This window comes from Ursus americanus, chromosome 4 (genome assembly GCF_024610735.1).
Source record: "Ursus americanus isolate L20-20 chromosome 4, mUrsAme1.1.p, whole genome shotgun sequence".
Classification (NCBI taxonomy): Eukaryota; Metazoa; Chordata; class Mammalia; order Carnivora; family Ursidae; genus Ursus; species Ursus americanus.
Window position 1 is genome coordinate 31,040,651 of NC_142130.1, and position 16,828 is coordinate 31,057,478.

At 33.6% G+C, this 16,828-nt stretch overlaps 1 protein-coding gene across 8 annotated transcripts in view; it reads left to right on the forward strand.

The window, feature by feature from the left end:
- The window catches only part of DLG1 (discs large MAGUK scaffold protein 1), a 257,721-nt gene that overhangs the window by 125,280 nt on the left and 115,613 nt on the right, over window positions 1-16,828 (forward strand). For 5 of the 8 annotated variants that reach the window (XM_045812516.2, XM_045812515.2, XM_045812517.2 and 2 more), the window contains one exon: window positions 11,978-12,076. The exons of the other annotated variants lie outside the window; for them this stretch is intronic. In XM_045812516.2, coding sequence (XP_045668472.2) covers window positions 11,978-12,076 — 99 coding nt within the window. The remainder of the gene's footprint in view (window positions 1-11,977; window positions 12,077-16,828) is intronic. 8 annotated transcript variants of the gene reach the window in all.

The window sequence follows — 16,828 nt, forward strand, 5'->3', positions numbered from 1 at the left end:
GATGTGTCAGTGTAGGTTCATCATTTGCACAAATGTACCACTCTGGTGGTAAATGTTGATAGTGGGAAGGCTCTGCATGTGTGTGGGTGTAGGCTATATAGGAGCTCTGTACTTTATGCTCAATTTTGCTTTGAACCTAAAAACTGCTTTAAAAAAATAAAGCCTATTAAAAAAGTTAATATCTTAATGGAGATAGATTAGCTCTAACTTAAAAAAACTAGTTTTTTAAGAATAAAGAATTATTATATATATATAAAGAATAAAGAAATTTTTTTAATCTCTTTATAAATAGGAAGTATGTTGTATTCATCTTTGTAGCTTCTGTATAGTGTCATGATTGTTAGATGGCCCTTTTGTCAAGGGCAAATAGGTAGAAAGAGAAATTTCACAAGCTGCAGCTTATATATTTTTAATAAATTCAAACAAGTTTTAAAGTTAACCTTTTAAATAATGTGTTAGTAACAGTGCTGAAAAATTATCCACTTCTCATGGGGTCAGGATAAGAGATTCAGCGTTTGTAACATTTTGCCTGTATTTTCAAGCAGTGTGTGTTTTCATGAGATTTGTACTTCATACTTCTTATCACAACTATAGTCAGTTTATTTCAGGTAATCAGTTGGTAATGATTTGTTTAATATTAGCTGCTGAACCATAAGTTTTATAAGAGCTGATAGTACAAGATGTGTATTTTCTTGTATCCCCAGAGCCTCGCATGGTGAATGCACTTGATAAGTATTTGTTGAACTAATAAACAAATGTTATATACTTGTTTATTTTCATTTAATCTGATGCTGGCTATAAGGAAGTTTGGAGCTTCTGAATATGGTTTGGCCACTGTAAATTTCCCAAGCCACTTTTATGTAGAACTATGGCTTAAAATTCTTTAAAAATTTTTTTAATTAAAAAAGTCTACACTACAAGATTTTGTAAAATCATGTATATTTCAAAAGTAATCCAAAGCTCTTTGTGAAAAAATTAGGCATATGTATTCTTATACATATGAAGAATTTAAATTCTTATCGTTAAAATTTGACTTAGATTCATTTTCTTTAAAGATTTTTTTTTCTGTGTTATTCTTTGTGCTTCCTGGCACTCTAATTTAGATTACATTTCAGTCCTCCATTTTTATATCAAAATTTAGAATTTTTATAAAGGTAAAAATAGTTGTTCAGACCATGTGGAGAACAGTAGTCTACAATTATCACCTTATTTAACAAACTTTAAATAAACCAACTGATGTAATAATTTTACAGGCATATGCAAATCAATCAAAAAAGACTGGACCTATTTTGTGCAAGTATAAACCAACTGGCAATGACATCTGGAGGTAGTGGAATTTTAGGAAAGCCTAAACACAACTTCTTCTGCCTCTAGATAAATGTGTTTAAAAGATTTTTCTCCCTACCTCTTAAAAGGAGTCCTGCCTATTAATTCTTTATCCTTTAGTAAACCCCAATTTAATACTATTTCTGAACAATGTTTTTTAGTTTTTGTGACATCTAAATTGTGGCTATTGATTCAGCCAGCTCTGGAGTGTGAAGCAGTTATTGTTATGACAGAATAGGACCAGTAGATTGCCTTACAGATTTTTTGTTGGTCTTGAGAGAAATAACTAGAGATTATAATCTGAGATTTGGATCAAAACAGATCCCAGCCTCATTTTTCTGTATTTAACTCTGACTGATCTTTGGTAGAACCACCTAATGTATCAAAGTGTTATAAATTTGAGGGGCGCCTGGGTGGCACAGCGGTTAAGCGTCTGCCTGCGGCTCAGGGCGTGATCCCGGCGTTATGGGATCGAGCCCCACATCAGGCTCCTCTGCTATGAGCCTGCTTCTTCCTCTCCCACTCCCCCTGCTTGTGTTCCCTCTCTCGCTGGCTGTCTCTATCTCTGTCGAATAAATAAATAAAAAAAAATCTTTAAAAAAAAAAAAAACAAAGTGTTATAAATTTGAAAAAGAAATCAGTTTGAAAGTATTTTGAAAGCTAGAGGTAAAACAAGCAAGATGCATACCGATCTTAGGAATTAATTGCTTCATCTATACTAAATACCATAAGCAGGATTTTGGAGGGGGGTAGGAGTGGGAAGGAGAACAAAAATCATGTAATTTAAACACTCTTCCCAACCTGGAAGGCTACATACAGTATAGAGCTTAAATTCTTTCAGTTATAAGAACACTGCTTTATTTTATAGGCCTTTTTTGTAAAAATATTTTATAGAACTACAGATGAAACTTGAAATTTCCATGTGTATTGTTTGTTTTTTTTACTCTCACTTCCATGATCTTATGGGAGGAGTTGCATATTTTTATTATCATAGATAAAGCATTGCAACAAAATTAAAGCAATTGTAATTAGTAAAAACTAGCCTGAGTATCATGAAGTCATTTTCTGTTTTCTTCACCAATCTGATCAGCCTTTTTTTCTTTTTTAAATCACCAAAGTGGGAGTCAGCACAAATCCAGCCTGCCACTTGTTTTTGTAAATAAAGTTTTATTGGAACACAGCTATGTCTATTTGTGTATTGCCTATGGCTATTTTTAAGCTACTACAGCACAAAGTTGGGTAGTTGCAACACAGAAACATGGCCCATAAAGTCTAAAATATGTATTATCTGGCCCTTTTTAGAAAATGTTTGCCAGTCCTTGAGCTAAGGATTGAAGTATTCTGTTTCTTTTTGGGGTATTATATATTGTCTTTGCAGTAAAATATGATAGTAACAGTAAGGACAAAATAACTCTTTATGAAGTATTTTAAAAAGACAATGTAGCATTCTGGTAGAACAAACTGTCTTTGGAGGATGGTGGCCTGAGTTTAAATCTCCTTTCTGCCATTTACAAGCTGTAGCACTTTAGACAAATACACCTAAATTCTCTGAGTCTCTTTCCTCCACCTGTGGAAAATAGGGATGAAAGTGTTACTTGCATCAAGATTTTGTGAGAATTAAATGAGACAGTACAAGCAAAGCCCTAATAATACCTGATAATCATCATGATTACCATCTTCATCACCACCATTATCATTAGTTCCACAAAATAGTCTGTTTTTTTAAGTGAGGAATGGAAAGGTAGGAGAAGCAATCTAATTATAGAACGATAAAAAATTGTGTTTTAGCCAGAGGTAACCTTGACAGGGTCCAGCCAGGAAAACAGGAACTACAGCAGTTATTTTAACAGAATGTAATATTGGGGGGAGGGGGGGCTTAAAAGAGAATTGGAGAACTGAAAAGGAAAAATGAGAACACCAAAGTAAAACAAGTAGTAACCACAGGAAGGAGCTGCCATATGTGGTAGGGACCTAGGAACAAGTTGAAATTAGAACCTAGAAGTTTGGAAGATGGGCACCATAGCTTTTGAATATAAGCTGTCAGTAAGAAATACTTCCTAATATAGTTTTAAAAAGAGAAGAGGGGCACCTGGCTAGCTCAGTTGGAAGAGCATGCAACTTTTGATGTTGGGTGGTGAGTTTGAGCCCCACGTTGGTTGTAGAGATTACTTAAAAATAAAATCTTTAAAAAAAAAAAAAGATGAAAATTTATTGAGCAAATATACTTGAGCAAGACATGTTTATTTTCAAGTAGGACATTATTAGGCAATTAGCTATTGCTAGATAAAGAAAAATATGAAACTGGCAATTCTTTGGCATTTTTATATTTTTGAGACTTATGCCCTAAGTTCATCAAATGATGGAACATCTTGAACACCTTCTGATTGGTAGTGGCTACCCAAGCACACAGAAAAATCTTTTAGCAATATCTGCTGTGTATATTTGATATTTGAATAAAGTCATGAAAGAAGTAATGGAATTGAGCCATGTAATGGCTAGGGCAAGAGCATTCTAGGCAGAGAAATAGTAAATAAAAGACTGAGACCAGAACATGGTTAGGGTATTTGAAGAACAGCAGGGAGGTCAGTATGGCTGAAACAGTAAGTGGTAGGAGAATAGTAGAAAGGCAACAGGGGCTGGAATCGTTAGGGACTTGTAGAAGAATGAATAGGATAGGGTGAATGCATGATTACTAGGAAGCATAGAGGGCCCATTTTATATTTGTTATCATGAAGTCCATGGCTGTGCAGGTTTCTTTAACCATATTCTGGTTTGAAAATCAGGTTAAAGTATATTGCAGTTTGTAGTTTCACACCTACTTGTTAATTATGTAACCATTTCTTTAAATCCAAGTTTAAGGTCTCTTTAAATTTTTGTGTTGTTGACTCATCCTTCTACCAGTACAAAGTGACGAGCTGAATGCTGATAGAATACCATCTTTTCATAATAAAAAGAATGATAAACTTTAACTCAGTATCATGAATCTTGCAAGCAGAAATAGATTCATGAACTAGGTGATCTGTCTGTGTGAAGTAACGAATTTGTACCCATGTTTCTATAATAGGATTATTAATCACTAGATCTATTTTCTGATCTCCCCTTTGTTATTTTAAAATCGAAACTTTGTAATTTAATACTGTTAGTGATTTGTTTTAAAATGTACCTGGTTTATTGATGTTTGCTTCTGAGATAATTATAATATGGATGTCACATGCAGCTGGTTCAAATAACATTTTCCCCCTGCACCAGTTTATGTTGAAGCTGTTTACAATAACTGTGGCCCAAAAAAAGTCATCTGAATCAAATAAAGAGTCAGATTTAAGTAATGAAAAATACCTTTATTCTGAAGGTACTAGATTCCTGTTGAGTGTAGTGATTACCAAGCAGACTTTTGATGAATCTACTGTGCTGTATTTTATTCTTCTATAAACATGCAGAAGGCTTGCCGGATTTTTTCTGTTTTCTACCCCCTTCTTAAATAGCTTCTTTGACATATGATCAGAGAAACGTATCTCATTGCTGCATAGTAGATACGGAGGAACTTGGACTAAGAATATTAACTATGCCATACAAAACCAAAATAAGGTACTTACTGACCAACAGTGGCACAAGAGTAATGACTTTTCCATGTTATCTACGATATTAACAAAAGATTTGCTAATTCATGTATTTCATTTTCCCTAAATGTGGTATAAATTTATTTAGACCTTATTGAATCTTTGTATATATTCTAAGCTCAGTTTACCTCATTCATATAACACGTTAATGTTAGATACAATTATAAATTATCCTGTAGTATGATTTTGGTTGTCTTTCTTCAGAGTTTCATCTTATGCTATGAAAATCATTTTAATAATTTAGTGAGAAAACATTAGAAATATATTTATATAGCCTTGCATATCTTCTCTGCTTGGGTCTAACTATGATGTAAAAGATCATTTTTAGTAGCCATTGTGGGTGTTATTCTTTTTTTTTTTTTTTTAAGATTTTATTTATTTATTCGACAGAGATAGAGACAGCCGGCGAGAGAGGGAACACAAGCAGGGGGAGTGGGAGAGGAAGAAGCAGGCTCATAGCAGAGGAGCCTGATGTGGGGCTCGATCCCATAACGCCGGGATCACGCCCTGAGCCGAAGGCAGACGCTTAACCGCTGTGCCACCCAGGCGCCCCTGTGGGTGTTATTCTTAATAGTCCTTCCTAACTCCCAGTTTCCCATTAGTCACCAGATAACACTAGTTGTACATTCAAAATCTATCTTGGTTTGACTACTCATGTCCATTTTCACCAAGCCATTGATGACCTCTCGAGAATCTGGATTATCACAGCAGCCTAATTGTCCTTTCTGTCTCTTCCTGTATCAGTCAGGATTCATATGCACATATAAGAACCTCTTGAGCTATTTTAAGCAGAATGCGATTTAATAAATGGGGGCTCACTCAGTATACATTCCTGAATGTATCCTGAATTGGTTACTACACCTGGATTGGTTATCAGCTGTGACTAGGAAATTGTGTGTGTTGATATGTTGTTTGAAGAGTTTCTCAGCAGTATTTGCCTTCTTAAGAGGCCAGGGGCATTTATTGTTGCATGAATAGAGATGAAAGAGGGTGGTTCATAGTCATAAATGTTGATGTACAGTATACATTATGCACGTGACTGTACCTAATAAGGCTTCAGACCACTTTAATGAAAATCTGTTATATTTTAAAAGCTGATTTTGTAATTTTAAGATTTACATTGAATTTAAAATGTAAAACTATGAAGAAATTTAATGAGAATGTCTAAAAATGATTGTTAAAACACTTTCCCAAAAGCTGTCAATTTCATACTGTCATAGAAAAAGTACTTTTAAAATATGTACAATCCAATTACTTTACAGAAATTTACAATTTTCTGCAATGTTCTTTGAGACACTGTTAATATTATAGCCTCTGTTGTCATGGAAACAAGTCTCTGAAGGCAGCCTCAGAGGCTAATGATTCTATGGTGTTGCTATGGATAGAAACAACTGAGACTGTTGTTAGTCACATGGTCATGATTTAAAAAAAAAAAAAACTCTTTGGAGCTGATCTTATTGAGTGATACAAATGGAGCAGGAAAAGGATAATGGTATAATAGTTACCATTGCCTGACGAAATATGTATATGTATATAAGATTTTTCAAGTTTAAAATGCTTATGCTGAATTTCTCCTTTTCTGTAATAACCCAAATATAATGGTTACTGTATTTTGCCGTCTCATTGTTTACATTAGAATCGAAAGCATGACATTTTCCATTTTAGAATCTTCTACAACACCCCAGAATTTTACACTGCTCTAAATTCTGCACTTAAAATATCCTCTTACCTTTTTTATTTTACTCTATTATTACTCTGTTATCAGATCTAACATCTATGCTGTTCTGCATCACTCAGCCTTCATTTGATTATCTATTATTTGTTTAGGGCTGTATTTTCGTTTCAGATGGACTAAATGAATTATTTTGTTGTTCTGTAAATCTTTGTTACCTGAATTGGTTATCAGCTATGGCTAGGAAATTGTATGTATTGATATGTTACTTGTTTTCGAAGACTTTCTCAACAGGATTCACCTTTTTTAAGAAACTGGCAGAAGCGTATGTTCTTTTTCAAAGTACTTGTTCATTGCCCTTTAGAGAGTCGGGTGGATTAAGATGGCGTAAGTTGTTTTAGGATTTTTTTTAAATGGTATTCAGATCCTTATCTAAAGGAGATAGCTTTAGAAGAGGCTTAGAGCCAAGGTTACAGTGAGGTTTAAACGTAATAAATATTAAAGGATTTATAGTTTATCATAAAGGGTTATGAAGAGCAGCTGCCTAGTGGAGGAAATTTTTGTGCTTGACCTTGAAATTTGACGTAAGCATTTAGCTCTTATTTTTATGTTAAAGTAGATTATTAATCAGCTAATATCTGACCCCACTAAAGAGGCATAAGGAAACTTTAGAGGTGATAGCTGTATCGGTTACCTTAATTGTGATGGTTTCACAGGTGCATGCATATATCCAAAGTCATGAAGTTGTTTACATTAAATAGGTGAAGTTTTTTGAATATCAGTTATACCTCAATAAAGCTGTTTAAAAAAAAAACTGAAGTTATAAAAAATAATGATAAACTTTAGACTTTTTTTCCTTTGATACTTTGGATGACTGCAGCAGTTATTTTATAGCGTATCGGTCAATTTGGGTTTGTCTGATGTTCAGTGACTGGATTCAAGTTATGCATCTTCGATTGGAATTTCTTAGAAATGATATGTTTTTATTATATCCTATCAGGTAGAATGGTTTTGATTTGTCCCATCCTTGGTAATGTTAACTTTAAGATAGTATCTGCAAGATTTCTTCACTGTAATTAATAAACGTTTTTAAGAGAAATGCTTGAGTGGGTCCATGTTCATCTACTAGAATGAAATGGAAGGTTCATTCAGCAGCAGTGGAATTTTTACATCTGTTGATGTTTTTTGAATGTATTATTTCTGTGATGTTTGCCAAATGATGATTTTATAACTCTAGAATTTCTCTACATCTTTTAGTTGGCATTCTTCTATTAGGAAATGCTTTCTGTACTCTTCATTTATTTTTATAATTATTAAACCAATATGGACTCTTGGAATCCTGTTTTTATTCAGTGTATGCCATTGTTATCTTTATTTTGAATCTCAAATTGTTCCCAGTCTGACTGATGAAAACCCTTCACGCTAACTCCTGTGTCTTTTGTCCTACCCTCATTATTCCTTGAGCACTTCTGTATTTTCTGGCACAGCAGGTTGTTCTAGAATCATATTGTACTTGCTAAGCTCTAGCACTGAAATTCAAGCCATTTCTCCAAAGACTCCTATTTATTTTTTTATTTGAGAATGGGTATTTAGAAACCATGATCTGAGTGCTGGGTGTGTTCATGCTATTGGTGTGTTACTGCCCCCAGATCATCTTTGTGGGCAGAGCTAGGGAATATATGTACATATAATTTATGTACATTCCTGTCTGTGTTCCTATGTCTATATATATTGAAAACCATGCATTCATACTAATACCTCCAGTTCTGTTCTAGAACCTTAGGTATCATGCTAATTTTTTCCCTTTCCATATTTGTAACTCCTTTCTCTGACATGAGGAATCTTGTTCCCATTATCCTTTATATACGCATTTATTAGATCAAAATCTCCTGTAGGTAAGCATTCTCCCATCACTGCTCCTCTTGGTGGGACACCCTCCTTACTCTGCCCAAGCTCCAGCAGATCCCCTTTTTACTCCACTGAGGTCCCTAACTTCATGCCAGATGACTCCTACTGCCACATTTAGGTTCCAGCAAAACACATCAGGCTGCTGCCACTGCTCGGCCCATGTGGACACCCTCCTTACCCTGCTCAGGCTGCAAGCACCCTGTGCTAGACCACTGCCACCCCTCTACTCCCTGCATACAGACACTCTCCTCACCCTGCTTGGCTTCAACAATCTGTACCTTCCTGTTAAGACTTTACCTACACCAAGGTCATGATGATATTCTGTCATTATTATTTTCTAGAAATCTAATTTTTGTACTTCTCTCAATTGTGTTAGCAAACAGTCTGCAATTAATCTTTAGTATTGTGTAAGGTAGAGATGGGATTCATTTCATTTTCTGTATGTATACCCAGTTGATCAAGTGGCAGTTCTTTTAAAAGTATCTTTTTCTCACACTTTGTTGTAAATCAGGAGTCAGAGCCTCTGGGTTTTCAAACATTTTTAAAAAGTGATATAAGTATTAGACTGAAAGTTGGTTAGCATTTAAGTGATGCATTTTAAACTCATGTGGAGTTTAAAGATTTTTTTTTATGGAAATGATATATAATTAGTGACTAGAGTCCCAACCAGACCTACAGGGACTTTATTGACTTACAAACTGTTCTTACAAATGATTTTTAATTGTTGTGTAATATTTAATCTTATGTAATTATCATTATTTATGAACTTAACCTTTCCAGCACCTTTGGATATTTAGGATATTCCACATTTCCCCAAGTATGAACAATGGTCAATAGACTGTATTACGATTCTTAGAATACTAGAATTAAGTCTAAGCGCTCAGACATTTTTAAGGCTGTAGATAATTACTACTAAATTGCTTTTCTTTTTTTTTTTTATTTTAATGATTTTTTTATTATGTTAAATTGCTTTTCTTAAAGTTTGTATGAATTTATATATCCAACAACAGGAAAGGACCTGTTTCCATGCATTAAAATTTGCTTTGAGTTTTTTTATTGTGGTAAAATATACCTAACATAAAATTTGTCATTTTAACCTTTTTTAGTGTATAATTCTGTGGCATTAATTGCATTCACAGTGTTGCAACCATCATATTAGGTTTCCAGAACCTTTTCATCACCTCTCACAGGCTCTGTGACCATTAAGTGATAACTTCCCATGCTCTTCCCCCTAACCTGGTAACTTCTCTTCTACTTTCTATCTCTATGAATATACCTATTCTAAATATTTCATATAAGTGGAATCATACAAAATTGTCCTTTTGTGTCTGGTTCATTTCACTTGAAAACATAATGTTTTCAATATACATCTGTGTTGTACCGTGTGTCAGAATTTCATTCCTCTTTATGACCGAATAATATTCATTATATGTATATACCACATTTTGTTTATCCATTTGTCTGTTGATGGACACTTGGGTTGTTTCTACCCTTTTGGCTGTTGTGAATAATGCATTGCTGAACATTGTGATGTAAAGTATCCAAGTCCCTGTTTTCAGTTCTTTTGAGTATATATACTTAGGAATAGAATTGCTGGGTTATATGGTAATACTGTGGTTAGCTTTTTTGAAGAACCATCCAACTGTTTTCCACAGCAGCTTACACCATTTTCCATTCCTACCGACAGTTTTTGAGGATTTGTTTCTGCACATTTTCACCAAGGCTTGTTTCTTCGTTTTCGTTTTTCTTTTTTTATTACAGCGTCCTAACAGGTGTGAAGTGATATATTGTTGTAACTTTGATTTGCATTTCTCTAATTTGTTGAGTATCTTTTCATGTGCTTATTGGCCATTTGTATATCTCCTTTGGAGAAATGACTACTCAAGTCCTTTGCCCATTTTTTAATTCTCTTTTTGTTGTTGAGTTGTAAGAGTTATTTATGTATTCTGGCTATTAAAGCCTCATCAGATGTATGACTTGGAAACATTTACTCCCATTTTGTAGGTTGTCTTTGCACTTTCTTGATAATGTCCTTTGGTGCACAAAATATTTCATTCTGATGAAGTCCAATTCATTTATTCTTGTCACTTATACTTTTGACATATTTAAGAATCCACTGTCAGATCCAAGATCATGAAGATTTACCCCTATGTTTTCTGGTTTTATGAGTTCTAGTATTTATAATTCAGTTGTTGATTAATTTCTCATTAATTTTTGTATATGATGTGAGGGTGATATAACTTCATTTTTTGGTGTGTGGATATCCAGTTGTCCCAGCACCATTGTTGGAGAGAACCCATACGTATTTGATAAATTTTGATTGATTGATTTGATAGACCAAGAAGGTCTACATTGTAATTTTAATTTGTATTTCTTTGTTAGGAAAAGCATAGTTTGGATTTCAGCAAAGTTGTTCTTCCTGTTTTAAGTCTCTTTTAATGCACCTTGTCCTGTTATCAGTTTGATTTTAATGTTTTTCTTACACATGTAGAACGTGTTATTGGTATAGTAAATGTTTATGAATTAATCCAATTTACAAGGATTAGGACAAGCTACAGAATACCTCTTGTTTTACATTTACATCTTTGTAAAATTAATTTAATCAAGCCAGATAGAGTAGCAAATAAAATATCAAAGCCTCTTAGTTTATGTCACTAGAGTTCCTCTTTGTTGATTTTTTCCAGAATATGTCTGGCACATAATAGTTACTCAATGAATGTTAGTTGAATTAATGACTTTAAAGGCAATTGTTTTAAAAGATTTAATTATTTATTTGAGAGACAGAGCAAGGGCACAGGGGGAGGGGGACAAAGGGAGAGGGAGGGAGAAACTTAAGCAGACATCGTGCTGAGCGGAGCGCAGGGCTTGATTCCACAAGGCTGAGATCACCACCTGAGTCGGCTCTTAACTGATTAAGCTACCCAGACACCCTCTTAAAGGCCATTTTAAGGCAGGTTATTGCAGTTCTTGATAGTAGAGGTCAATAGCATAGATTTTAGGAAGTGGTATAGATTTAAGTCCTTTGAATCTTTTGTGAATTTCTAAGCCACAGTTGCCTGCCTGATGGGCTAATAAAATTGCTTTTGACTCCTTGAATGTAAGGAGGAAAGTAGTCAAACATATTCTTAATGCTGGAAAAATACTTTGTAGTCTTCGAAATGAGTGTTTTGTCTCCTAGAGGAGAAAATTCTAAGTCATTATCTTTTATTATTTTCATTGAAACATCTAAAAAGTAGTCACTCATTTTACAGTTCTTAAAATTATTATTAGTGGTGTAATGATTTCTAAAATAATTTCTGAAGAGCATTTTCTCATTTAATTTGAAGTAACATATTAATATTTTACCTATTTCTCAGTTATTTCTGAAAACTATAATTTATGACAAAATTTTCTGTTGTGTGTTTTTCTTTTATTTTGGTATTTTTCCTGATTTTTTGTCGTTGATGATTTTTAGCCAACAGAAGCTGTACCTCCCTCTTCTCCCACTGTCCCTGTGATCCCTGTCCTGCCAGTCCCTGCAGAGAATACTGTCATCCTACCCACCATACCACAGGTTTTTATTAGTTTCTTTTTTCTTTATAAAAATTTCATTTGCTTTTAATGTTTCATTTGTATTCTTTTCAAACTGTTTTAACTATTTCTTTGTTAGATTTAGTAATTCATTTTGGACTTCAACTGGTGTTTTTAGGGAATTAAATATTTGGGATTTAATATAAAATGGGTTCAATATGTGCCATTTTTAAGGTTAACTATGAAATAGGACACATTCTAAACTTTGTAATATTGAACCTCCTTAGATTTGTATGCATTTTGTACTTATAAATTTGTTTGAATCAGTTTTTATTTGCTTTAGGAAATTTTATTTTCTTAAGATAATAAAAATTATTATCCTCATATTCTACTGGATGTGTCATTCATACAGCTTTTTGTTTCCCAATATATATTTATCTTCTTTGGAAATATTTGTTTTTCTATCATTTGGTTAAATAACATTCACATTTATTAGTTAAAAATAAGAGCCCATACATGTAAAGTACATGGGAATTCTTTGTGCTATCTTCGCAACTTTTCTGTAAATCTAAAATTATTCCAATAAAAGTTTATTTTTAAAAAGGTAATGTTTGTGTGTGTACACACACACACACACACACACACACACGGTGGAATATTACTCAACCATAAAAGAATGAAATCTTGCCATTTGCAGTAACGTGGTTGGAACTAGAGTGTATTATGCTAAGCAAAATAAGTCAGAGAAAGACAAATACTGTATGATTTCACTCATACGTGGAATTTATGAAACAAAACAGATGAACATATGGGGGGTGGGAAAGAGAGGGAAACAAACCTTAAGAGACTCTTAAAGATGGAGAACAAACAGGGCTGATGGAAGGAGATGGGGGATTGGGCTGGATGGGTGATGAGTATTAAGGACAGCACTTGTTATGATGAGCACTGGGTATTGTATGTAAGAGGTGAATCACTGAATTTTACTCCTGAAATCAACATTGTACTGTATGTTAACTAACTAGAATTTAAATAAAAATTTGAAAATAAAAAGATAACATGTGACAGTCAAAAAATAAAATGAAATGCTAGACAGATGTTAGAGAATATGAACTTTTTTAGCTTCAGAGCTTCAGTAGTTCAAGGGATGACTTATTAAGATACTAACTATCCTATCAACTAAGTCATCTAAAGTCAAAATAATGATAGTAGTATTGCATATAGTAACTCAGATCTCTATTGTAAACAACCTCAATCTCATTTAAAGTATAAATAAATGCATCTTTGACTATTTTTATCATTACTGATCTGTGCATAAAATCTAGATAAAAATAGTATGCTTATTGTGTAAGTTCCATTGGGAGTAATATGAGATATCAATTGTGATTACTTGTTGCAGTGCCCTTCCCCTCTCCTAAAAAATGAAAATCAATGGGAACATTATGCAAAATAGGATTCTAGGGGAGATTACAGATACTACACTAAGACTTCGGTCTGTGTTATTATGTTACTACTTCTACATAATCTTTTACTCTATGAAAATCATTAAAAGTTAAATCATTGTAAATGATTGAATAGATAAATTCAGATGGATTTTTTCCTCTTTGTTGCAGAGAAGAAATTGAATTTATAAATAAAATATAATTCTAAGCAAGCAGCCTATGTGTTATGTGATATTGTAATAATATAACATCTCTCCAAGCATCTAGGATTTAGTAATACAATATTTTTTTCAAGTAGGGGATTTGGAAGTTTATTTTACTCTTGTCACTTCAATTCCTCTTTTGATGTTAAAGTAGTTTCCTAAAATCCTTTGAAATTTTGTAGTATTTTCTGTTCTTATATTCCATGAGGAACCTGTCCTTTCCTGCTCAAAGATCTCTGACTTATTTACTCCAAGTGTCCCTAACAACATCACACTATATTTGGAAATTGTTGAGACATTACATAGCCCTGTAGTTATAAATGAGAGGTCTTAGAGGCAGATTGATCTGGTTTGGAATTCCAGTCCTACAACTTTACCAGCTGTGTAACTCTGAGCAGTTTTCTGAACCACACTGAGCTTCTGTTTACTCATCTGTTAATACTGAAGATGATAGTAGTACTAGCTTGAGATGTTGTTGGAAGAATAATAACGTATGTGCAGCTGGCACATGATCTTGGCTGTTCATATTATTAGTGTTATCTCATATTTCTTTGAGACAGTGAACCAGGGAACAAGTTAGAAAAACAAACGAGGATATGTGCACAAGAGAAAGGCTTATTTATTCTACTTTGCCTCATTCTAAGTTTTAAATACACTATGAAAAGTCCATGTAGGGTAGATTAATCATGTATGTTGTATAATGCGAAGAGCCTACAGGTGTGCCTCGTTTTTCCAGAATCAGTAAGTGTGTTCCTGATTAATCAAGTATAATACGGACATTATAAAAATTAGTATAACTGATTAAAATGTCCTCAAATAAATTTGAAAGCTATGCTTAATCTATAACACAATTTTTAACATTTTAAATGAAAATAATTTTTCTTCTAAAGATCTACTACTTTACATTTTAGATGCATCAGGATATAATAGATATAGAAGTAGGAGACACAAGATTTGGAGTCTAGTCCTACCTTTGCAATTCAAATAAGTTACTTAACCTCTACATTTTATACTCCCTTCATCTATTAAAATGGGGGATAATGCCTCCCTGACTACTTTAAAATGAGTTTGAGGATTAGGCAAGTTAGATAGAAACCCTAATTATAGACTGTGTGTGTATGGTCTAATTATTTGTAGAAGTTTTGTACTTTTCAGAGTACTTTTATATTGATCTTTTAAATTTTTGAAAGCTTTTCCACAATAGGAATTATTATACTTATTATACATAGTGATACAGAAGGCCTAATGATAATGAATGGCTGCTTGCAAGGTTGCATGAAGAGCACAGACTTTATAGTGAGACCTGACTACCACTTCCCGGCCTCACCCCTTTCTGGCTGTGTGATAGTGGAGAAATGACTCAGCTTCTCATAGCCACAGTTCTCCACATAGATACTGACCTATTAAATGTCTTTTTTCCACCCCAGAGTAAATGATTTGCTTGAAACCAGATGCTTTAGACTCTATTTCTACCAATTTTGGGGATCTGTCATGTAATTAAGATATTGTTAAAAATGCTTTGTAACTAATTTGTGTGTGTAAAATTCTTTGTACATACTCGTTTATGTGCTTTTGGAGGGATTGGTGTTCATTCAATTTTTTGTTATTGTTCCAATCATGTCGTTACTAAGATGAATATAACATTGTCCTTGACCTCTAGGAGCCTATTGTCTGTGCGAGAGACAAGTTAACAATTCCCACATGACATGAGAGTAGTTACATAAGAGGTACAGCCAGTGCAGACCATTTTTTTATTGCTTTTGGACCATTCAGGTTTCACAAAACATCTGAGCATTGAATCTCAAATCATTTGATCATTAGTATAATCTAAAGTATATTTTCATTTTACTGGTAATCTTAAACAGAAGAGCATACTTCGAGTTACCTTGATGACCCTTTTTAACTACATACTACTATCTGACTGCAGTGCCCTTATTCTGTTTGTATTTTGAGGGGTTTTTTTGATTTGTTTGTTTTACATTATTTTCAAATTTCAGACTTAAGAAAGTTTCAATAATAGTGCAGTGAATTCCCATATATCTTTACCCAGATCCCCCAATTCTTAACCTTTTACCTACCATATTTGCTTTATCATTTCTCTTCCTATATAATTATATTACTTTTTCGAATCATTTCAAAAGAAGTTTCTCTCCCTTTTACTTCCAAATACAGATATTTTATAACACTATATATTTTTTCCTAAGAACAAAAATACTACCACAGTATATGAGCTATATCAGAAAATGAACATTAGCATAAAACTAGTATCAGATTAATCTGCAGACATTAATTATATTTTGCCCATTGCCCCAATAATGTTTTTTGTAGGAAAAACAAAAATAGGTCCAAGATTTTACACTGCCTTCATGACACTTTAGTCTCCTTTAATCTGGAGTAGCCCCACTGTCTTTCATGAATATGGCATTTTAGAAGAAAGCAGGGTAGTTATTTTGTAGAATATATTTCAATTTGTCTTTAATATGTCTTTTGCATAATTAGGTTGAGGTCATATATTTTTCCCAATTTTTTTTAGTTGTGGTAAAATACATAAAATGCAAAAATTTACCATTTTATAACCATCTTTAAGGTTACATATCAGTGGTATTTTTTGAAAGATTTTATTTATTTATTTGAGAGAGAGAGAAAAGAAGGGGAAGCAGCAGAAGACAGAGGGGGAAGTAGGGAGCCTGATGCGCGGGTCTCCATCCCAGGACCGCAGGATCATGACCTGAGCTGAAGGCAGACACTTAACCAGCTGAGCTACCCAGGCATCCCTACGTATCAGTGATATTAAGTACATTCATATTGTTGTGCGACCATCACTGTCATCCATTTACAGAACTCTTTTCATCTTTCGTATGTGAAAAACCCACTGCAAACATTGTAGTCAGTGGTGAAAGACTGAAAGCATTTCCTCTAAGAATATATAGAAAATAAAAAGTGATGTTACAACTGCTGCAATAATATTAGCTTTTATAATTTCCCTTGTATTTATCTTTACCGAGATCTTTATTTCTTCAAACACCTTGTGTTACAGTCTGGTGTCTTTCATTTCAACCTGCAAAACTCTTTAGCAAAGAATTTTTTTCAGGGCAGCTGTACTGGTAATGAATGTGCCCCCCACCAGCTTTTGTTTATCTGGGAATACCTTGA